This window comes from Phaseolus vulgaris, chromosome 11 (assembly GCF_000499845.2).
Source record: "Phaseolus vulgaris cultivar G19833 chromosome 11, P. vulgaris v2.0, whole genome shotgun sequence".
In the NCBI taxonomy this organism is placed as follows: domain Eukaryota; kingdom Viridiplantae; phylum Streptophyta; class Magnoliopsida; order Fabales; family Fabaceae; genus Phaseolus; species Phaseolus vulgaris.
In genome coordinates this window covers 9,296,098-9,319,446 of record NC_023749.2, presented here as the reverse complement: position 1 = coordinate 9,319,446, position 23,349 = coordinate 9,296,098, and the positions used below count along the sequence as shown (strand labels likewise).

Genomic DNA, 23,349 nt, shown 5'->3' with positions numbered 1-23,349 from the left:
TCTTTCTTCTGCAATGGTTGAGAAAAATCACTTACACCATCCAAGAACCTCTCTCCGCGACGTCATTAAACATGTAACTTTCTCAATTAACTCTGGATCTAAGAAGTGAACCCTTTTTCCCAAAATTGTAACGGTGTGTATGATGCAAGAAAAAAAGAAGAAGAAAATTTGATGCTTTCAACAAAAAGAACTCTTTCATTATTCTTAGGCATGCACATTCTCTTCTTCATTACCCAACTTCTTTATTACACTTTTTATGATTATATATTATTTATCATTATATTTATTCTTCTCTCATTTCTCCTCTCTTTTTTCTGCAAATTTGTTCTTCTTTTCTTTGCAAGTTTGTTATTTCGTATCTTTGTGGAATTTTTTCCTCTCTTTTTCATTCTCCCTATGTGTGTTTTCGTGTTTTCGTGTCAATTTTATGCGAGTACACATCTGAATATTTTGTGTAATATTTTTTTTTGATCTATTCTCTCTCATTCTCTTTGAACTTTTATTGAGTTTTTTTTAGAGGGAGTGAGAAAGAGAAAATCTAGAGCGAGAGAGAAAACAATGAAGATCACACGTCGTTGTTGGTGCTTAGATGCACAGGTGAAGGTTATGATCCCATGATTCTCGCGAACGCTTCCGACAATGAAGATCACTTTGACTACTCCCAACCCCACATTGTTAATGAGTTCATCGTCTTTGTCGATCGTATCGCCAGCAAACGCACCCCTCAAGGCCAACGTTAATATGTACAACACGAAAGTTCCTTATGTGATTAATTACATGTACACCTCATGGTCAATTATATCTTGCATTATCAAGAGGTGTTTCCTAAGCTTCAATAAAAAATCTTATTAAAGAAGGACACCTTGAAGGGGAAGATGAAATTTTTACCAAAAATGTTGTTTATAGAGATATTTTGTTATCTAAAAAATTAGGTATAGTTCATTTTATGTTTGTGTGGCACGTAAGGATAAGTATATGTGAATATTCTGTTTACACTATTTGTTACTAGCAGAAACAGAGGCGTCTATGTATCCGTATTTTTTTTAATTATTATATAGGTATATGTATTTATTAAAAATAAATTAATAAATTAAATGTTATATTGTGGTTGATTGAAGATGTAACATTGAGATTAAAACATATTTCAAAAAAGAAAGTAACCGTCGTGAAAACTGAGGAGATGGACATTAATTTTAAATTTAAAACTACTCTACCTTCAAAACTGCTCTACGTTCAAAACTGATTATGTTTTCATATTTACAAAATTACAAAATCACTAAAATTCTTTTGATAACTCTTGTAATATAAAGATAAAATTAAATATACATATATATATATGTATAAATGGTTATTTAGGAAAATCTCCTTTATATATAGGTATAGATGAAAAATATATATAGTTATCATAAAGATAAAGTGACATGATCAATTATTTGATTTGTAATCACTCAGTTGAGGCTCTTGAACATTTGTAGTATTAAAGTGAACCCTTATCTCATAATTTGTTTCAATTAAGAGAAAAAAAAAGAGAGAAACGATAAAGTGACATAATCAATTATATGTAATCACTCAGTTGAGGCTCTTCAACATTTGGCGTATTGAAGTAAACCCTTATCTCATAATTTGCTTCAATTAAGAGAAAAAAGAGATAAACGATAAAGGGACATAATCAATTATATGTAATCACTTTGTTGAGACTCTTCAACATTTGTCGTATTGAAGTAAACCCTTATTTCATAATCAGTTTCAATTAAGAGAAAAAAGAGAGAAACAAAACCCAGAAAAACAAATTTGAAAGGAACCGCTCACATTTTAAAAATTTGCTAAATTTCATAAATTTTCAAAATTGTTCGCTTTTGACAACATTTTGTGATAAATAAAAAGGACAGAATAAACAGCCTAAAATAATAAAATAAAATATTAATATATAAAAATAAAATGAGAAAAAAAATATGTATATCAAAAACAGTTACAAAAAGAAGAATCCTTTTTAATATAAAGATAAAATTTTAAAAAATAGATATATAAAAAAATGTTATTTAGAAAAATCTCTTTTATATATAAGTATAGATGAAAAAAAATATAATTATCATAAAGATAAAGTGACATAATCAATTATATGTAATCACTTTGTTGAGGCTCTTCAACATTTGCAGTATTAAAGTAAACCCTTATCTCATAATCTGTTTCAATTAAGAGAAAAACGAAACCCATAAAATCAAATTTGGAAGTAGCCGTTCATGTTTTAAAAATTTACTAAATTTCAGAAATTTTCAAAATTTTTCACTTTTGATAACATTTTAGGATAAATAAAGAGGACGAAATAATCAACCTAAAATAATAAAATAGAATATTAATATATAAAAATAAAATGAGATAAAAAAAATATGTATATCAAAAACCGTTAAAAATAAAAATCCCTTTTAAAGGTATAGATTATATATTAAAGATAACAAATATTCACATATTTATCAAAAAAAAAATTATGAAAACAGAAAATTATATATATATATATATATATTATAAACAATGAAACACTTAAAAAATATTAATCATTCCTATTTGATTAAGCCAATTCATATCAAGATATATGATTTTCCATAATAATAATGATAATAACTTTTTCTATTTATAATATAATGTAATTTTTTATTATTAATATAAATAATAATATTGTTTAATATATAAATGAAAAAATAAAAAATAGAGTTACACATTGTGTAACCACTGGTTAAAATTAAAGATATTTGACTGAATGCAAAATAAAGTGTGTGAGAAAATAAGATAATTTATTGGGTGTGAGGGGATATACCCCAATTCTTCTTCTTCTCTCATTCATTCACTTCTTCATTCAATCATCTCATTCCCAATGAGTTATTACAATCAGCACCAGCAACCACCGGTCGGAGTTCCACCGCCGCAAGGTTCCTCCTTCCTTTTATTCATTCTCACTTTCTTTCACATTCTCATTCTAATTCCCAAAATCTTTCCAAATTCGAAGAGGGGAGGACAGGGTGCATACGAAGCAAGCGATTGAATTGGGAAACAGAGTCATCTTGATTGGGTCTGAGGGTGAGAATGAGAATGAAAGAGGGAATTAGGGTTTGGATGAGAAAGAAGAAAATGGGGGAGAGAAGAAGAAAGAGAAAACCTTAACATTCTTCTTTCAACATTATTGAAGAACAGTGTCATCTTCAAGAAATGGGGTCAGAGAGTTAGAATTAGAGTGAAAGATGGAATTAGGGTTTGGAAGAGAAGAAGCAAATTTGGGTTTTGGAAGATGTATTGTACAAAAAATTAGTTAGAATTTTTAAAAGCTAAATCGGTATTCGACTTTGCTTAAAATTTCATATCTAGCACCATTTATAATTTTAATTTCCCATTTAACATTCTTTTGTTTTTAATTCTCTATCTAGCACTTTTTTTTTTTTTTTTTCTTATCTAACACCTTTTTATTTTTTATTTCCCTATCTAACATGATCAAATAAAAAAAAATGTTCATATTGTGGACACATAAAGAACTTGTCCCAATATTACTGGATTGTGCACCTCTCGTCATTAATTATGTTTTATTTCGCACAAACTATTTAATGTACCATTGAAGAAAATATTAAATGAATGATCATCTTTCATTTATTTTTCTTGTTATGATCAATATATACTTATTTAGTATCGCCTTATATCTCTTATATTTATCTTATTTGGATTTTTTTTTATATTTTTTATCTTTATCTTGTTTTGTTTTGCCTTTATTTTATATTTTTTAGTTATTATTTTTTTTATGTCATTCTTTATTTATTTCTTTTTTTTTTATTGTTGTTGTTTTTATTTTCTAGACTTATTTATTTTTGTATTTTTTCTTCTTCTCATTTTTAAGCATTAAGGGTAACATTTGTATTAGTTTGTTTTTAGGATTTTGCATTTAAGGTAAACACTTCAATATTATTTGTGTGTCCACTATTAATTAATACTAATTGACTTTTTTTTATAATTATGTCCTGTATTTTTTACTTGAAATTAACATGATTACATCATCAATAATAATAAATAATAAAAATAAATACTAATTTATGTTTATAGATTCAACTTTTATGTTGTTGTAGGGTTTAATTTTTTATTTTCTTCATTTTTAAAAAAAATAATTTTAAACTAAACATTTTAAATTTATTACTTTTTATTTTTATTTTTTAAAAACTCATTTCTTTATTCACTAATTATATTTCTAACTATTTTAAACATTAAAAATATTTATTTTTTAATGCATTCAAAATTAAAATTATCAAAAAAAATTAATTTATTATTTATTTATTTATTTTTGAAATGGTGCTAGATAGGGAAATAAAAAATAAAATGGTGCTAGATAGGGAAATAAAAACAAAATGGTGCTAGATAGGAAATTAAAAACAAAATGGTGCTAAATGGGGAAATAAAAGTGTAAATGGGGTTAGATAAAGAATTGAGTCATTCAACTTCACACAATTGTTTTTTTAATTTATTGATATGTTCTTATAATTTAAATGGATATACTAATAAAGTTGACTTGTTTAGTGAATTGTAGAGTTAAAAAGTGTAATTATTGTTTTGTTTTCAAAATTAGAAAAAATCATTGTTATAAAACAATTACAACGTAATTAAATAATTTAACTTTAAAAAAACTAGAAAAAGTTCTCCAATATTTAAATAAATGTTTACTTATTAGTGATTAAAATAAAAAATATTCTTGAAATATATTTATATTGTTCTATAGAAATCCACGGCTATATTAAACTTACTTTATTATCACATACAAATTCGAAACAGATTTCTTTGAAATCTGATTTTGATTTAGTTGGCCATGAATATGATTTGTGTTCAGAATTCTAAGACGAAAGAGAAAAACGTTAGGTAAGTGTAATTAATTGTAAAAATAAGAAGTATTCATTATATCTTCTTATTATGCTTGCATTATGTTTTACTAGCGAAGCGGACAAAATGTATGTCATTTTTTATTTTTATAATTATTATATATTTATCTATATTTATTAAAATTAATTATAAATTTATAATAATTTAATAATAAATTAAATGTTATGAAATAGATAATTTACTGAATGGATTTTTTATCTATTTTTTTCATTTTTAATGTTACATTTTCAATAACCACAATTTTTTTTATAGTGAGCATATGAGTACACATGATGAAAAGGAAAGAACATGGCAACCCAGAAGAAACAAGAGAAGATAAATGAGAATGAGAAGGAAGTGTCAAGCACATCAGCACAATGTTGTCGCCAAGCAATTTGTCGTCGCTGGACTGGCTCACATCCCATGTACCTGGTGAATATGTGGAGTTCTACTATCTCTAACTCATTACGATCTCATGTAAACACGATCATAATATATTTGAAAAACAAACCCAAACAAGAAAGTAGGGCAAGCTAGACATTTTTAAAACTTTCAATATAACTTTAGATTTAAATAATACAATCATAAACATATGAATCATCACACTTCATTCATTATGTACTAAACAACCAAGTGTTTACAAATAATTCATGTTCAGTATCACCCATGCGAGAAATCCACTCAGATACATAAATAGACATTTAACTCTACTTATGGAAGACTAGTGCATTGAATTTAGACTCAAAGATCTGCACATGTCATATTATTTCTACTGTAATATCTCTCCAATACAACTATATGTACATATGAGTCAAATAAACTTGAATGACAGGATAAATCCATATGACGTGCTAGAACAATTATCTTTAAATAGTAGACTCAGTCATATGAACCTTCTTCGACTCTCACCACTTGATAATTTTCATTTATATCATTCGAATATACTAGTAGAGTCAGGATATACCTTATTCTTTTAGACGAATTCCTAATTCAATGCACATTCTAACAATCTTAAAATGGTATTTCCTTTCTTAAAAATATTATGTCTCGATCACACTTTCACATAATTCGTAGTTCATATCACACATCAGTATACCATTCATTCACACATAAATTTAGATCTATTAGAATAATATCTTTCCATATTATTACCGATATTATTGCCTCCATTATAGTGTATATATTCCTAGAATATCTCTTTTACCCAAATATATTGATACTGTAATTATTAGAATAATAATAGTAACCCTAGAATATCTTCTGGTGGGTTGTATTAATAGGGACCAAATTGATTGAATAAATCAGCGATTACAATTCCTTCATGGTATCAGACTAACCGATCCATTCTTCTCTTCTTCTCGTGTAATCGCCCAATGTCGGCCGACTCCCAAAGTTCGAAATCACCAACCTTTCATCCTGCTTTCGCTGTTTCTAATATCAATAACCACATCAAAATCACTCTTGATACAGAAAACGTCCATTATGCACACTGGACAGAACTTTTTATCAACACTGCCAAGTCGTTTGACGTGGCCGACCATATCGTGCTACCCAAAGCAGACAAGCCAATTACCAAAGACGCCCAATGGGAACGTCTCGATGCTATTGTCAAACAATGGATATATAGCACCATTAGTACGGACCTTCTCCATACTATCATCACATCAGGAGCCACCGCCCAAGAAACTTGTGACCGCCTTGCCGACATCTTTCAAGACAACAAACACTCCAGAACCGTCTTTCTCGAACAAGAATTTGCTCGTATTCATATGGACCGGTACCCTACTGTTTCGGCCTACTGTCAGTATTTGAAGATGCTTGCCGACAAACTTGCAAATGTTGGATCATCGGTCAGTGACAACCGTCTCGTTCTCCAACTGGTGACGGGACTCTCGGTCGATTACGCCACCATTGCCACCCTCATTGAACAAAGTAATCCTCTTCCCTCTTTCTATAAAGCTCGTTCTATGCTTCTCTTGGTAGAAACATGTCGCTCTCGTGCTGTCACAACAGACACTGCTCTTGTTGCATCAAAACAACTTGATCCACATCCTATCTCTAAACTCCAGCCACATCCACTGGTGCCAACACTCGACCACCATATGGTCGTGGTAAAGGCAATAAAGGTGGGCGCTCGGGTGGCGGTCGTGGACGAGGTCAGTATACTCCGCACCCTCGTGCTCCGCCTACCTCGTGGATGTGGTTGCCTTACAACCCTTGGGGTCAGGTTCCCAATTGGACACCACCGCCTTGCCCATACCCTACGAGTTCTTGGACACCACGACAACCATCAACCGCTTCATCTTCCCCTAGCATCCTTGGCCCTCGTCCTCAACAAGCGTTCGTCTCCCAGTCCGCACCTGCCGAGCCCTCAACCGGTATGTTTGTTCCTGCGGATATTGTTGCGGCTATGCAAACACTCTCTCTTCAACCACCAGATGACAACTGGTATATGGACACTGGGGTCACCTCTCATATGACGGCTGACCAAGGTATACTCTCCTCTTATTCTCACTCGAGTCTGAATAATAATATAATTGTCGGAAAGTGGTCACACTGTTCTAATTAAAGGTTTTGGTCACACTCTTTTACCTAACACAAACCCCCCTCTCACCCTAAATAAAGTCCTACATGCACCCAAACTTATTAAGAACCTCATCTCTGTTCGCAAATTTACAACTGATAATTCTGTTTCTATTGAATTTGACCCGTTTGGTTTTTCGGTTAAGGATCTCCATACGAAAAATCAATTGCTGAGATGCAATAGTGTGGGTGACTTATATCCTCTTCACAACACCCCTTGTCGTCCAAACTCCTCCTCGCCTCACGCTCTCACCGCCACCACAGCTACCACATGGCACAATCGTCTTGGACATCCGGGACTTCCTAGTTTTAATTCTATGCATTGCACTCTTTTCCTTGATTGTAATAATAAAAGCCCAAGTCACCATTGCCATTCATGTGAACTTGGCAAGCATATTAAACTCCCTTTTTTCCCATCTATGACTCATACTTACTCTCCTTTTGACATCGTTCATAGTGACTTATGGACATCTCCTGTCCGAAGTACCATGGGCCATCAATACTATATTATTTTCCTATATGACTTTACAAATTTCTTATGGACATATCCTATACAAAATAAGTCTCAAGTCTTTAATATCTTTACTGACTTTCACAAATACATTTGCACACAATTCACTAAAGTTATTAAAACCTTCCAGTGTGATAATGGAAAAGAATATGACAACCATTTTTTTCGCCGTCACTTCCTAGAGCACGGTATCCACTTTAGATTTTCATGTCCGCACACATCCTCTCAAAATGGAAAAGCCGAACGCAAAATCAGAACCATAAACAATATCGTGCGGACTCTCCTTCTCCATGCTTCTCTACCCCCCTCCTTTTGGCACCATGCTCTTTCAATGGCCACATATCTTCACAATATACTCCCGAGCAAAGCTAACCACAGTCTAACACCGACTCTCAGCCTCTATCTTCGCCACCCATCTTACACCGAACTTCGCACCTTCGGGTGCCTCTGTTACCCCCAACTTCCCACTAGTCGCATTCATAAGTTGGATGCCCGTTCCACACCGTGTGTATTCCTTGGCTACCCCTCACATCATCGAGGCTACAAATGCTACGACCTATCTACCAAAAAATTCTTTATCTCTCGTCATGTAACCTTTCATGAATCTATTTACCCGTTCAAAGAATTACAACCTCCATCCCCTCACTCTTACACATTCCTCGACACGCCTATATCTCCCTACATCACCCACCACTTACACTCTAACCCAACTCCTCCCACTGCACCCACTCCCACGCCACCTACGTCTCCTATCCAACCTTTACCCCCTACACCACCTAGCCCGCATGCATCCTCCCCCGCACCACCTACGAATCTGCCAACCTCCCCTCAAATGCGCACTCGTGCTCAACACGGTATTTTTCGGCCCAAACCCACATTTGACCTTTCACACTCCACCACCATCTCACCAATACCCAAAAGCCCCATTACCGCCCTCCAAGACCCTAATTGGAACCAAGCCATGAACGATGAATATTCTGCTCTTGTTGCGAATAAGACATGGGTCTTGGTCCCCCGTCCCTCTAATGTTAATATTACTCGTTGCATTTGGTTGTTTAAACACAAATACAGGGCAAACGGAGACTTGGAACGCTACAAAGCACGACTAGTTGTCAATGGCAAATCTCAACAAGTTGGGGTTGATTGCAATGAAACTTTTAGTCCAGTTGTCAAACCTGTCACCATCAGGACTGTTCTTAGCCTTGCTATATCCAATGATTGGTCTATCCATCAACTAGATGTGAAGAATGCTTTTCTTAATGGCCATATCAGTGAAACAATATATATGCATCAACCGCCGGGATTTCGTGACAAAGAAGAACTTGATCATGTGTGTCTTCTAAAGAAGTCCTTGTACGGACTCAAACAAGCTCCACGAGCTTGGTATCACTGTTTCGCCACATTCGTGTCCACCATCAGATTCACCCAAAGCTTATGTGACCATTCTCTATTCATTTATAATTAGGGTACGTCCACTGCCTATCTTCTCCTATATGTCAACGATATTTTCTTGGCTTCCTCGTCCGACGATCTTCGCACCACGATTATTTCAAAGCTTAAAAGTGAATTCTCCATGACGGATTTTGGTCCCTTAAATTATTTCTTGGGAATCGCCGTCACACGCCACTCTGGTGGTCTATTTTTGTCCCAACAAAAGTATGCAACGGAGATAATAGCTCGTGCAAATATGTCATCTTGCAAATCAGCTAACACGCCTGTTGATACAAAAAGTAAACTCTCGGCATCTTCTGGCCCGCCTGTGTCCGATCCTCTTATTTATCGGAGTCTTGCAGGTGCACTTCAATATCTTACTATTACACGTCCTGACATCTCATATGCAGTGCAACAAATTTGTCTCTATATGCACAATCTAAGAGAGGAACATTTTGCTGCCCTCAAACGTATAATTCGATATATAAAGGGTACTCCAACTCTTGGCCTTCATCTCTGTCAATCTTTGTCTACTCAACTCATAACATATACTGATGCCGATTGGGCTGGTTGTCCGGACACCCGTCGCTCCACTTCGGGATATTGTGTATTTCTAGGGGATAATTTGATTTCTTGGTCATCAAAACGCCAACCCACTCTCTCCCGTTCCAGTGTCGAAGCTGAATACAGAGGAGTTGCAAATGTTGTTGCTAAGTCCTGTTGGATTAGGAATCTGCTACTTGAATTACATCGCCCGCTTCACAAAGCCACCATTGTTTATTGCGATAATACCAGTGCTATCTACTTGACCGACAACATTGAAATGGATGTTCATTTTGTTCGAGAAAGGGTTGCTAAAGGCCAGGTCCACGTTCTCCATGTGTCGTCTCGTTCTCAATACGCTGATATTTTCACAAAAGGACTACCACGCACGTTATTTGTTGATTTCAGATCCAATCTCAGCGTCCGTGAACCTCCCGCTATGACTGCGGGGGAGTATTAGAATAATATCTTTCCATATTATTACCAATATTATTGCCTCCATTATAGTGTATATATTCCTAGAATATCTCTTTTACCCAAATATATTGATACTGTAATTATTAGAATAATAATAGTAACCCTAGAATATCTTCTGGTGGGTTGTATTAATAGGGACCAAATTGATTGAATAAATCAGCGATTACAATTCCTTCAAGATCTTTAAAACAATTCAAAATTATATAAAAAAATCACACAAACACATATAATCAATGTTTCAAATATATGCATAATTAAAATTTACATATATCAATATAAAATTTTGAAATTTTTATACAATCAAAAAAGTTCTATGATTTTATATTGTTCAATAACATGTATTCTTAGAACTTACAATTTAACTAATATTTCCAAGACTTTCAAACTTCAAAATTCATCTTACATTCAAATTTCAACAATCAACTATTTTCATAACACCTATCAATTCAAAACAACACTTGTTTTACTTCACAAAACAAACCCTGCAAGAAAATTTTAGAACTTATGACCATGTCACATTCACATCTAGATTCTCTAACTTAGTGTTTTATTAAAAGGTAAAACTAGTTTTCCTTACCTAATAAGTACTCAAAAAGAGTTCTAATTCCTAAAAAAGTAGGAATAACATAACCTACACCACAAAGTTTTGATCAAATATCTAAACAAATCATTAGTTACTCTTAATATTTTTTATGAAAATTACATATATTTATTAATTAATGTGTACTCTGGAATTTGATAATCATAAACTCGATAGACAAGTTATACATTAATCAAGAAGTTTATTGATAAATCAAATTTGTTCTTATATTACAAGCTAAAATATATAACTTGAGAGAGATTCTTTCTTTCCTTATATTTTTATCTGCTGATTTGTTTATATAATTTTAAAAAAAAATTCAATTAACTCGACTTATTATATTTTTTTATATGTATGTTTGATCTTCTTAAATAGTTATCCCTTTCCATGTACACTATTATATATTAGAATTTAATGAAAAAATATTGACACTAATAATATACAATAATCAGATACTCAACTAATTAATATGACATACACTAAATTGATTATTTTGATTGATGAGAAATATATTTGTCTTTCAAAAGGTTAGCTCATGGAGATGGAAATGGTTTCTAGCAGAAAAACAGAGAAATGACTACCTTTTCTCTCAGTGAAACCCTAATCAGATTGCGTGCATTAAAAGGTGACACCTATAGGGCTTACGTTAGTGGTACTCAAGTTTTAGAGTTTAATCATCATACATATCTTACAAAGTCATCAAATCCCAGAAAATTAATCAAGAATTTTTTTGTATTAAAAAGAAAGTATGATTAAATATCATACTTGTATAAAAGTAAATAAGTCATTATGTCTCATTCATGTGACTTTCTCCAGAAATTTTAAACAATGGGAAGAATCTCATCATTTTTCTTTGTATTTTCACACTAATTTCTTGATCCAAACCTCTAAACTCTCTTCTTTCATATTGCGCATTACAACTTTAGTATTAATTAACAAAGACATGAGACTCTCTTTTTCATTATTGTGATATTTGGTTCTGTAGTGAGTCATGGAAAATTTCAGGGTGAATACATAGATTTTTGCAATTTTGTGATGCATCTGGATAAATGGTTGACCAGAAAGGAAGGAGAAGATAGTTTTTTTCTTTTTATTGTAGGAAGATGCAGAGAGATTACAAGAGTGCAGAGATATGATTGCTGCACAATATTTGAAGTGGTGAAGGTGATATAGATTGTTGAAGCGGTGGTGATGATTATTGCACTAAAGTCAATTCAATTAATGTTGACAGTGAATTCAATGTGTATGTGGGGTGTGCAGTGCATGGTCATCATCATCTCTGATCAAAGTGGTCACAACACAACACACACACTCACCAAAGCATCTATAAACTCTTCTCTATCCTCCTTTCCTAGAAGGAAACAAACCGTAAGACAGAAAAAATTAGAATGAAAGAAAAAAAAAATATATTCAGAAGAGAAGTTATTTGTTGAAAATGTAATCAGTAAAAAATTATTTATTTATTATTATTATTATTATTATAAAAATAAAAAATATATTTAATCAATTAAATATTTCTAGTCAATTATGTTCATACAAGAATTTCAACCTTTATTTAAAAAAAAAGACGTAGCCAATGAAACTGTTTTACACCATTTTTATTTCATTAAAAGACAATATAATTAATTATGTTACACATAAATATAACATTTTCTGGATTTTTTAATTTCTTATATTTTGATTTTCAGGTTTATTCTCTATGTTTTCAGTTTTTCTTCAGCAAACTAAGTGTTAAGGTGTGCATGGATGAGAAATGAGGTTGAGCATATTTTGTGCCTCAATCACCTGCATCATTATTCGATAGATATTTTTGCTTACATGAAAACAGAAAGAGTCTGAAATTTGGCATGGGAAGGTTCTTGCTGTTGATATGGGAAGATAGAAGATGATGGAGGATGTAGTTTTGCTTATATAGATATTGGCTCGGTCCAATGGTCTACAATATATGTGCTGTTCATTTGAGTGAATACAATAATCATATAATAACTTTTAAATGTACAGATCTAGAGATAGGGGAAGAAACACATTTGAATAGTTATATGATACTTAGCCTTTAATAGAGGTATTTCTTAACTATGAAAAATATTACAAGTTCATATTTGCTAGAAGATACTCGTTCAAAAATCAAAGTTCAGCTGTGTGCTTGACTTTAATTTGTCTACATGTTAACTTACCTTTTTCAATCCAAGAGACATGAAACAAATATCTACTGCTTTATCTTTTGGGGAAAGAGGAAAACAAAAGAAAAAATGTTTATCTTCTTCCTCGAATATACTGCACCGTTTTCTGACGCCAATACAACCGAATGGTGCACACAAGGGTGACCAGAGATAAAGGATGGGAACAAAAGAATAATTGATGACGAATAGAACAAGAAACATAGTAGCATGCTTTTACCACATGTCACCGTTGCATGGCCTTGGATGTACATAGTTGCAACGTGTCCAGAACTAGCAAACGTGGCATGTTGCGGTGACGACAAGATATTTGATTTTCTGAGAGAACTGTGAACTCAATGTACGTGGCAGTTCAGGGCTGTTGTTGTCTCAGCTCCAACATATCATGTTCAGATTAAGAGAATTCAAAGCTTATTTAGTGCAGACCACATGCGAGTTCTGAGATTCTAAACAACATTCTTGCCTTTCGTTCATCGCGAAGAAACTAGAGACTCTTTTGTTGTTCAGTTGGATTAAGCAACAAGATGAAGGTTTGTTCTTGTTTTCAGTGTAATTGACCTTTACCTGAGAAGAGGTTCTTTCTTTTCCATGCTGCTAACCTTCTAATAAGATCGAGTGGTTTTGTTTTGAAAGTTTGTTGTGTTGTTAGTGTAGTTCTTTGTTACTTAAGTAGTTAAGGTGCTTTTGGAACTTCTTTAAGGTTCAGGAAACGAGGTCCCATGTTCATGCACCTGGGGAAGAAGAGAAGGTTATGACAAGGAAGCAGAAAGCTGAGTCCAAGGCACATGAAGTGGAGCATTCTCCTAAGAAGGCCAAGGTGGAAAATGAAGATGGTCATGTCAACGGAAAAACTGTAGCTGATGTTGCAGATGAATATGATGAGTTTTGCAAAGCCACAAACGAGCACCTTCCTTTGGAGCAAATGAAAGAGATTCTGGAGGCTAATGGCCTTGATTCTTCTGGCTCTGATCTTGAAATTACACGAAGATGGTTGGTTCTGGTTTCAATAAGACCATTTCTTGAAAGTGGATTTTCATCTTTAATGTAATGACTCAATACAATGACCACATTTTTGTAACAGCCAAGACTTGCTGTTTTATGGTGCATTGGACAAGTGCTCTGTTTGCAATGGGAGTTTGGAGTTTGATGGCAGACGTTATGTTTGCAGAGGATTCTACAGTGAGTGGGCTAGTTGCATTTTCAGCACCAGAAACCCTCCAAGGAAACAGGAACCTATTAAGCTACCTGATTCTGTTCAGAACTCTCTGCCTTCAGATGTGAGATTTTGTTCTTCCTTCTTTTTGTATTTCATTTTTGTTGCTTGCATCCTAAGATTTTGTCTTTCGTTTTGCTGGCTTGTATTCCTATGTGTTTGCCACAGTTGCTAAAGAAATATCAGGACCCAAGTCACAGGCCACATAAGGATCTAGGCTTAGCTGAAAAACCGTTTACCGGGATGATGATATCTCTGATGGGTCGTCTTACTCGGACACATGTATGCACCACTGTCACTGTAGTTCCATTAATACCCTTTATAGATTGGATTTTGACATTCTGTTTTTGGCTACCAAGCATTATTGGAAAACAGCAATTGAAAAGCATGGAGGGAAAGTGGCAAACTCTATACTTGGTACTATATAGAGTTGGTTTTGTCATCCTTTTGTTCCCAGGAATTACCATAACATGGCTTGTTAAATTTTGCAGGGGCTACTTGTTTGGTAGCTTCACCTGCTGAGCGAGAACGTGGTGGCACATCCAAACTTGCAGAAGCCATGTTAGTGTTGTTTAAGTTTTTTGGCAACGTTATTCCTTTGTCCTAATCCTCATTTATGAGTGTGATAATATCTTGGTTTTGTTTGGTTACAAGTTATGAACATTGCAATTAAAAAAATGATCACACAAATAAAATGTACATAAAATCTAGTGTTAGTGGCTAATGTGCCACATTAGTAGTAATACAATATAGAGTTCCTAGTTGATTATGAAGGTGTTTCTCTGTAGGGAGAGAGGTATACCAGTGGTTAGGGAGGCTTGGTTGGTTGACAGCATTGAAAAGCAAGAACCACAGCCTTTGGAAGCTTATGATCTTGCCTCTGATCTTTCTGTGTATGGCAAGGGAATTCCCCAGGACAAACAAGATCCTGGGGAGGAGGCTATTGAATCACTCTCAGCAGAAGTAATTAATTTCCTCTTGCACACTTCATGCCTTTTTTATTAAAGTGAATTCATGAATAACACATTGAGCACACTTTTATTTGTGTTTGATTAAATTTGTTCCAAACAGCTCAAACTTTATGGGAAGAGAGGGGTCTACAAAGATACCAAGTTGCAGGAACAAGGTGGAAAGATATTTGAAAGAGATGGGATATTATACAACTGTGCCTTCTCCCTTTGCGACCAAGGACGAGGACTGAATGAGTACTATTACGAACACCAATTTCACTTCTAGTCCATATTGACATATATAGGATAAATTTACCTAATTTGTTGGTGTTAATTTGGGGCAGCTACTGTATCATGCAACTGATCGTTGTCCCAGAAAATCGTTTGCATATGTACTTTAAGAAAGGGAGAGTTGGCGATGATCCAAATGCAGAGGAGCGATTGGAAGAGTCGGACAATGTGGACAGTTCTCTGAAAGAGTTTGCGAGACTCTTCGAGGAAATAACAGGAAATGAGTTTGAACCTTGGGAAAGAGAGAAGAAGTTCCAGAAGAAGCCATTGAAGTTCTACCCCATAGACATGGTACAATACATTTATTCTCTCTTAAATTATTTGCCCATGCCTCCTCTTTTAGCTAACACAGAACTCTGAAATTGAATAGGATGATGGAGTTGAAGTTAGACACGGAGCACTAGGTCTTCGGCAGCTGGGGATAGCAGTAACACACTGTAAACTTGAGCCAATGGTTGCAAATTTTATGAAAGTTTTGTGCAGCCAGGAGATTTACAAGTAACTATAATATCTGATCATTATGATGCATGGGATTATTACGCAGTTTCAAAATAACATACACTGTTTTCAGGTATGCATTGATGGAGATGGGTTACGACTCTCCGGATCTTCCAGTAGGAATGGTTACAAATGTTCATCTAAAAAGATGTATGTACATGGGCAACGTTTTTACTAGTTCTCTAATGTCGCTCAAGAAACAGTACTGACAATTGACCCTTGTCAGGTGAGGACGTTCTCTTAGAATTCATAGACAAGGTGAAATCATTGAAAGAAACTGGGCTTAAGGCTGAGGCTGTTTGGACTGATTTTAGCCAAAGATGGTTCACTCTGATGCATTCCACAAGGCCTTTCAATTTTAGAGATTATCATGAGATTGCAGACCATGTAAGCACAGTTAGTCACTAACTTGATTGGTTCAATTCGACCACTACCTCAAACGACCAATCTCTTATTTTCCTAGGCTGCGGCTGCCTTGGAGGGGGCGAGAGACATAACCCTCGCTTCTCACCTCATAGGAGACATGACTGGCTCAACCATCGATGACCCATTATCAGAGACATACAAGAAATTGGGTTGCTCAATTTCTCCCCTGGACAAAAGTTCAAATGATTATCAGATGATTGTGAAATATCTTGAAACTACTTATGAGCCTGTCAAAGTTGGTGACATAGTAAGATTCTGACTTTTTGCTTTGTGTGTTTAATGTAACCATTCACATATCTTCTCGAGTGTTCACTTCCAATGAACTTCAGGATTACGGGGTGTCAGTGGAAAACATTTTTGCGGTGCAAACAGGTGGTTGCCCTTCTTATGAAAACATAGTTAAACTGCCAAATAAAGTTCTTTTATGGTGTGGTAAGATACGCAAGCATTTCCTTAAAATTGAAAGGGGAAAAGCAAAAAAGTCTTATTTGATTAGCTTGATTCTTCTCAATGACTGTACATATTTTATGATGCAAGGATCACGAAGCTCAAACCTTTTAAGGCACTTGCACAAGGGATTCTTGCCAGCAATATGCTCACTACCGGTTCCGGGTTATATGGTATTATAAATAAAAATAGTTATTCAAATGTAATGTTTGTGAGAATTCACTCATCCCTTGTTACGTACTTTTGGCAACAGTTTGGCAAAGCTATTGTCTGTTCCGATGCTGCAGCAGAGGCTGCAAGATATGGTTTTACTGCTGTGGACAGGCCAGAAGGGTTCTTGGTTTTGGCCATTGCTTCTCTAGGGAATGAGATTACCGAATTTAAAAGCCCACCCGAGGTATCCAAAATGGACTTGTTATCGACTTTCACTAGGAGCATTTCTTAATTTGTTTTCTACGTTACCGACTCGGAACAATTATTTTGTTTTCAACACCATTGACACAGGATACTTCATCTTTGGAGGAAAAGAAGCTTGGAGTGAAGGGGCTTGGGAAGAAGAAAACAGATGAATCAGAACACTTTGTTTGGAAAGATGATATTAAAGTTCCTTGCGGTAAACTAGTTGCCTCAGATCATCAAGATAGCCCCCTGGAATATAACGAGTATGCTGTCTACGATCCTAAACAGGTATATTACCCATTTTGCTACAAGAGTGGACCAGATTATCAATCCTAGAACATTTTTTATTATTCTGAGATCCGTGGACTTTTTGCTTACCAGGCACGCATAAGCTACTTGGTGGGAGTGAAGTATGAAGAGAAAGGTGTGGAGATTGACACGGCTGAGTAACGGGACCAGAAAGGATGAAAGAAAAGCTTTTTTGTAATTCGCAAGTTCAAAACTACCATCTTGTCTGAAAGGTGTACCGGTGGTTTATCTAGTTAGTAAAAGTTCTTATCTATGTCATTTTGATGTATATTTACGTGTGACAAAATAGGCTGTATGTTGTGTCACATTTTGATGTAAGTCAATGACCAGTAGCTTAGGTTAAGAAAAATATTTTGTCCTACTCATGACGGCAATAGAGTGGAATTACATCTAGTATGTCGGTAAGTCTTAGTTGACTACTCTTCAGTCGGTATGAATGAGATCATGAGTAGAAGAAATGGTATAATTACGTCCTTTGTATAACTTGACTGCATAATCAATGACAATTATGATTATAAAAGGGATCTAATCTACAGCATTATGAGTCACAAAACCAACATGGATATTCTTGTAAGTTTGTACCTCTAAATAGCATTTGGCCACAGAGTAAACTTGTATGAAACATACCACGGAGAAATGCACCCAATTGACCTGACGCCCTGCATATTTAATGAGCATTTATAAGCCGCAAAATAACAGCAACCTATAACCAAAATAACAAGGCTGAACACTACACCTTAAAACGGGCATGCCAATTAATAATTGTTTAGCTTCATCTGCCTGAATTTGCGAAGTCGTTAATATACCATTTCAGCATCCAATAAAGTGCGTGTTCTTCCTTTCTGTGCAAAAGACGGGGCAATTATCAAGTCAAGGATAAAACAGGCAGATGATCCGAATATGCCTTTTCCCTAATATCCCTCATCTTTTACCAAATCACTTGTTTTACTTTAAAAGGCCATTATGTTTTATATAGATGCAATAAAAACATTTTGGCGAAGGCATGCCTGCACTCCAGAATTTTAGTTAGCTAGTTATCACAACCAGAGAAACAAAGTTACCCAATTTAAGGGAGTCCAAGCAAAGAGTACTGAACAAACACAAATAACATATGGACATGCCTAATCATCATTAACGGGTCAAAGCTGTATTGATCTAACCAAAATTTACACTTGGGTGTTGCCTTGAGGCTTCATGTGGGACAGTACAACGCAAAAACAAATCTTGAATCGGTATTTTGCTTTCCACTATCTGTGCATTTCACAGTATTACAATAACAGAACAACAATTAACAGATGCCCTCTACCACTTGCAGGAGCAGTTCAACATCCATCAATGATACATGACAACAGGAGGAACCTTAAACCTGTCCTCAAGGAAGGGTATTGGCCTGTGTCCATCAACAAGGTCCCTATAAAACGCATACTCAGCCTCATAATCATGCAAATGAAGCTCAGCCTTCTGGTTAGTGTGGTAATGATGCTTGGCAGAGGTCGATTTCCCGAACCCATAAATGCTAACCCTATCACAAATACCCAAAGCCAGCATCACAGCCTGCATCCCAGAAGAGTAATGAAAAAGAGCCCCATCGTGAGCCTCACCCCACTTCTCCAAGCCCTTCCCACTCTCCTCCACGAACCTCTTCAACGAATAATACTTCACAATCCGCGCACACAACACATCAAACCTAGGATCAGTGACCAACAAAGGAGCCTTGTGAGAAACATTGCACACAGTGTAATCCAAGAAATGCACAGCTTGGCAAATGTACATGACAATCGGAACATGGTCACCATAAGGGTGACAAAAACACCCTGCCCTTCTAGCACATAAATGCAGAATGTTACTGTTCATAAATGATATACTAGTTTTCTTCCCAACCTTGGTCTCAAAATGATCAACCCTAGCATTGTTCAACCTTATCACAGCCTCATGTGCATCAATTTCACTTCCATAATCCCTATTCAGCAAAATCCCACTGTTCCCAACAACAGCACAAGAAGAATACTTTCTTTTGTCATTGGTGACTACTTTGTTGAGCGAATCAATTGGAAGCTTAATTGACCGAGTCAACTCGGACATGATACCGGGTTGGAATCGTCGCTTCCTGAACCAATCGTGTAGAACCTTCCGGAAGTCGAGCCAGTACCGGTAGAAAAGGGGCGACCGGAGCGTCGCCGGGAGGTTGGAAGCGGTTCCGCCGCCGCGGTCGTGGTGAATGAATCTGCGCCAGGAGACGAATGTGCGGTGGCGCGCGTGGCTGCCGAAGTTTCCGTCAAGGAGGTTCTGGATCTCCTGCTTGAACTTCTCTTCGCCGATTTCAACGGCGGCGTGGTGGAGGAGCGTGTCGTTGAGCTGCAGCGGCGGAGGGTTGCGGATCCGGACGCGGTACTCCAGCTCGATGGAGAGGATGCCGCGGCGGAGGACCGCGCGTGAGGTGAGCATAGCGGCGAAGACGAGGAGAAGGAGGAGCGCGAAGAGAGGCCGAACGGTGCGTTTCATCGGAAGACTACTCTTGACGGAGAAGTTAGGTTTCACAACTGCTAAATGTGGAAAAGAAAACGAACCAATGATTGGTTTGAGGGTTTCGATTTCAGATCCATCTTTTTCTTCTGTGACCTTATGCATGGATGAAAAAGAAGAAGAAGAAGAATGAAAGGTTGGATCTTTTGGGTTTTGTTAGAGTTGATGATAATGCATGGGGAATGTAATGTGGAAGTTGAAACTCTTTCTGGGTCAAAAAGTTATTGCATTCATCATTGCAGATTTGGGTATTGGAATAGAAAGTGGGAATGAAGCTGTGAAATTGAAGCCATTATGAAGAAGTGAAAAGGGTGAGAAATAGGAAGAAGAGCATGAAGAATATGTAGTTGTAGATGCTGAACATTGTGTGAGTGTGAAGGCATGTAACTAAAAAGAGTGAAGGAGGAAGAATCAAACTAAATCAAACCAAACAAAAACAAAAACCCTAATAAGAATCTAGATTATTAAAATGTGTGTAGTGTGTGGGGAAGGAAATGCATTAGTGTTTCTGGGTCATGTCTAGTGGGCACTATGGGAGAATGATAGTGTGCTTTGCAAGTGAGTTTTAATGGAGAAAAAGAGATGAGGGGTGGGTCCATGTGTTGTTACATTCATTGCTCATAGTCTCATAGATCTACCATTCTAGCAATGCATGGATACAACATTGTAGATACTTAGATAGATCAATCATCAATGTAAATGTTTATATGGTTGCATTTTGGATTTGGTTAATGTGGAATTTACCCATAGATCTCTTCATCAATGTAAATATAATTGGTTCATTTATGAAAAGCTATGTGATTTGCAACTGTTCACATGTTGCCAAAAATAGGCATCTTTTTTTTCTTGGTAAACTCAACTCTCCATGGTGTCATAATTGAGTGATGTTCTGCCATTGGGTTAATTTTTGGCACCACAAATGGGTAATGAAGAAAGAGAAAGCTTAACACTGGAGAAGAAAGCAAAGTGACAAATGAAGATCTACTTTCTATTTTCTCTTTCATTTAATAATTCTCTACTTAATTGAAAACTTCAACTCACCTTTTTAGGTTAAGAATATAAGGAATAAAATTACTTTTCTTTTAAGTTACTATAATCTATTTATACATTAATTTATTGGGGCCATTTAGATTGTTTAAATAGGTTTAAAGTTAGCTTTCAAAAAGCAATGGTTTTAAAAAAGTTCAAAATCTAGGCATCAAATTGTTCTAATATTTTTCTCATTTTAATTTTAAAATATAAAAAAAAAAAACTTTTCAAATAAATATTACTTTTATGCTCTTCAATTATAATAAGCCTTCAGATATTGTTCAGTTAAGTATATTTTATTTTGTTTTAAATTTAGTTTTACAATATTTTTTTTATAAATAAAATAAATTTAATTTTTTATTTTAATTTGTATAATTAATTATTTAATTTCGTCCTCGCATTGAGGTTGTTATTTGTTTTTTAAGTGTTAATAATGTATTCTTTAACACATTTAATATTTTTTCCATTTTTAAATTTATTTCTAGAAGTATGAAAAGTGTTCTCTAAATAACACGTCGAATTATTAATACATTTTAACAAATAGAAATATTAAAACTTACACGATTTTAGGACCCTAAAGTGAATTGTATTTGGTTTTAGAAAATGAAATGAGTTAAACAATTTAGTTGGTATGTTTTAAAATTTGTTCATAATTATTTAATTCGCTTAACTAATTGAATTTATCTCAAAAAATAGCAATTTGTTCATATTTGCATAATTGACTTAACAAATTGACTTGACATAGCGAATTCAATTTCTCTCAATAAATAGCAATTCGTATTCGTTTGTATTTGCATAATTTGACTTGACAAATTGAATTTGTTTTGACAAATAACTTACAGAACTTATTTTTTTTATAATAAATTTTGTTCATCGCAGTATAATTTTACTCAAATAAATTATTTTTAAAAAAAAATATGTTTCTTATATTAATATTTATTATACATTTGCCAATCATTTATTGTACTAATAAAAAATATTATTCACAAGAAATAATTATTAATAATCAAATAAATACAGTTACAAAAAAATTCAATTTAATAAAATGGTTAGAAAACTAATTTATGAGTTAAGATGTAAATTAGTGGTTATTGATTGGTAGTTATATGGGTTATATCTTTATGCACATGTATAATATAAATATTAAGTTACAAAATCATCATTATGAAATATAATATTTAATATATGGATAATCTAAAGCATGTACATTAAAATAATAAGAGGTTAATATCTGATGACAAAATTATACTTCATTCTATGAAATAAGTGTATAAGAAATTATTTTGATCTTAACGTTAGTTGTCAAATTAAATGAAATTTAAGGTTTTGATGTTTAACCACAACGTATAATAAATTAAGTGTTAGTTTTATATGGAAGTTATCAAATCTTAGATTTTACATTGTTGATTCTTAATTTTTTTTCTTAGAATGTTTTTGATTTATGTATTGATTACATTATGTAAACTTTACATGTTTAACTTGATACTTTTATAAATGTTCTATTTTTGCTAATTTATTCAATGCATTTGCGTTTTGTTTAAGAGTTGTGGGAATTGTGTGTTGACATCTAAGGAAATGATAGTATATACAAGATAACATCATGCACAAACTTGGAAAGATGTTAGTTCATATGTTTTATATTGAAAGTTATAATTACAATTTTATTTTTTATTTTTGGAAATACTAGGTATATATTTGATTTGACTTTTGTATAGTTTGTGTTTGGATAATTATATAAAGTATATGTACATAATATTTATCTCAATAACAAGAGATTATTATAAACATATGACTTATTTATTTTTTAATTTATATGTTCAAACTATATATCATAAATACTTTTCATTAATTATTTTATTATTATTAAATTAATATATTATTTACATTAAATAAAGAAGTTAAGGTATTGTTATAGAAGAAGTATGATGCAGAAGTAATTATTTTGTTCATTAGTCTCACATTTGTTAGAAAGTTGAGGTTAAAGACAATTTAAATATAATTTTTTCTTTATCTTTTAAAATATTTTTAAGGACAAAATCATTCTAAGTTCCAAAGTGGATAATACCTCATATGCAGTG

General features: G+C 34.0%; 4 protein-coding genes across 6 annotated transcripts; 3 read left to right on the top strand and 1 right to left on the bottom strand.

Moving 5' to 3' along the window:
- The first annotated feature begins 6,257 nt into the window (after positions 1–6,257).
- On the top strand, positions 6,258–7,651 carry LOC137833788 (uncharacterized). The gene is made up of 3 exons (XM_068641951.1): positions 6,258–7,010; positions 7,112–7,376; positions 7,614–7,651. Exons 1-3 carry the CDS (start codon positions 6,258–6,260, stop codon positions 7,649–7,651), a joined length of 1,056 nt encoding a protein of 351 aa, XP_068498052.1.
- A 1,900-nt stretch (positions 7,652–9,551) lies between these two features.
- Positions 9,552–10,412, top strand: LOC137833757 (uncharacterized mitochondrial protein AtMg00810-like). Its single transcript, XM_068641950.1, has one exon. The coding sequence runs from the start codon at positions 9,552–9,554 to the stop codon at positions 10,410–10,412; it is 861 nt and encodes a 286-aa protein (XP_068498051.1).
- Positions 10,413–13,517: 3,105 nt separating this feature from the next.
- LOC137823972 (protein ADP-ribosyltransferase PARP3) lies at positions 13,518–18,115 on the top strand. 3 transcript variants are annotated; one of them, XM_068629411.1, is made up of 18 exons: positions 13,518–13,716; positions 13,887–14,176; positions 14,268–14,463; positions 14,568–14,681; positions 14,759–14,816; positions 14,891–14,960; positions 15,188–15,362; positions 15,471–15,604; positions 15,694–15,931; positions 16,011–16,138; positions 16,212–16,288; positions 16,365–16,525; positions 16,602–16,811; positions 16,894–16,996; positions 17,102–17,184; positions 17,265–17,408; positions 17,516–17,698; positions 17,792–18,115. In XM_068629411.1, exons 1-18 carry the CDS (start codon positions 13,711–13,713, stop codon positions 17,858–17,860), a joined length of 2,439 nt encoding a protein of 812 aa, XP_068485512.1. In that variant the 5' UTR covers positions 13,518–13,710; the 3' UTR covers positions 17,861–18,115. The 3 variants fall into 3 exon arrangements, with proteins under 3 accessions (XP_068485512.1, XP_068485590.1, XP_068485669.1); XM_068629489.1 differs by having other exon boundaries at positions 13,541–13,716; positions 13,893–14,176; XM_068629568.1 differs by having other exon boundaries at positions 13,639–13,760.
- Positions 18,116–18,841: 726 nt separating this feature from the next.
- Positions 18,842–21,018, bottom strand: LOC137824167 (beta-1,6-galactosyltransferase GALT29A). The gene has a single exon (XM_068629685.1). The coding sequence runs from the start codon at positions 20,345–20,347 to the stop codon at positions 19,052–19,054; it is 1,296 nt and encodes a 431-aa protein (XP_068485786.1). The 5' UTR covers positions 20,348–21,018; the 3' UTR covers positions 18,842–19,051.
- Positions 21,019–23,349: the final 2,331 nt, after the last annotated feature.

Coding starts and splice junctions, on each gene's coding strand:
- LOC137833788 (XM_068641951.1), top strand. CDS start 6,258: ATGTCGGCCGACTCCCAAAGTTCGAAATCACCAACCTTTCATCCTGCT. Junction 7,011..7,111: donor TCGTGGTAAAGGCAATAAAG/GTGGGCGCTCGG, acceptor CCTTGGGGTCAG/GTTCCCAATTGGACACCACC. Junction 7,377..7,613: donor TCATATGACGGCTGACCAAG/GTATACTCTCCT, acceptor TTTTCGGTTAAG/GATCTCCATACGAAAAATCA.
- LOC137823972 (XM_068629411.1), top strand. Junction 14,177..14,267: donor CTTGAAATTACACGAAGATG/GTTGGTTCTGGT, acceptor TTTTTGTAACAG/CCAAGACTTGCTGTTTTATG. Junction 14,682..14,758: donor GTCGTCTTACTCGGACACAT/GTATGCACCACT, acceptor TTGGCTACCAAG/CATTATTGGAAAACAGCAAT.
- LOC137833757 (XM_068641950.1), top strand. CDS start 9,552: ATGACGGATTTTGGTCCCTTAAATTATTTCTTGGGAATCGCCGTCACA.
- LOC137824167 (XM_068629685.1), bottom strand. CDS start 20,347: ATGCATAAGGTCACAGAAGAAAAAGATGGATCTGAAATCGAAACCCTC.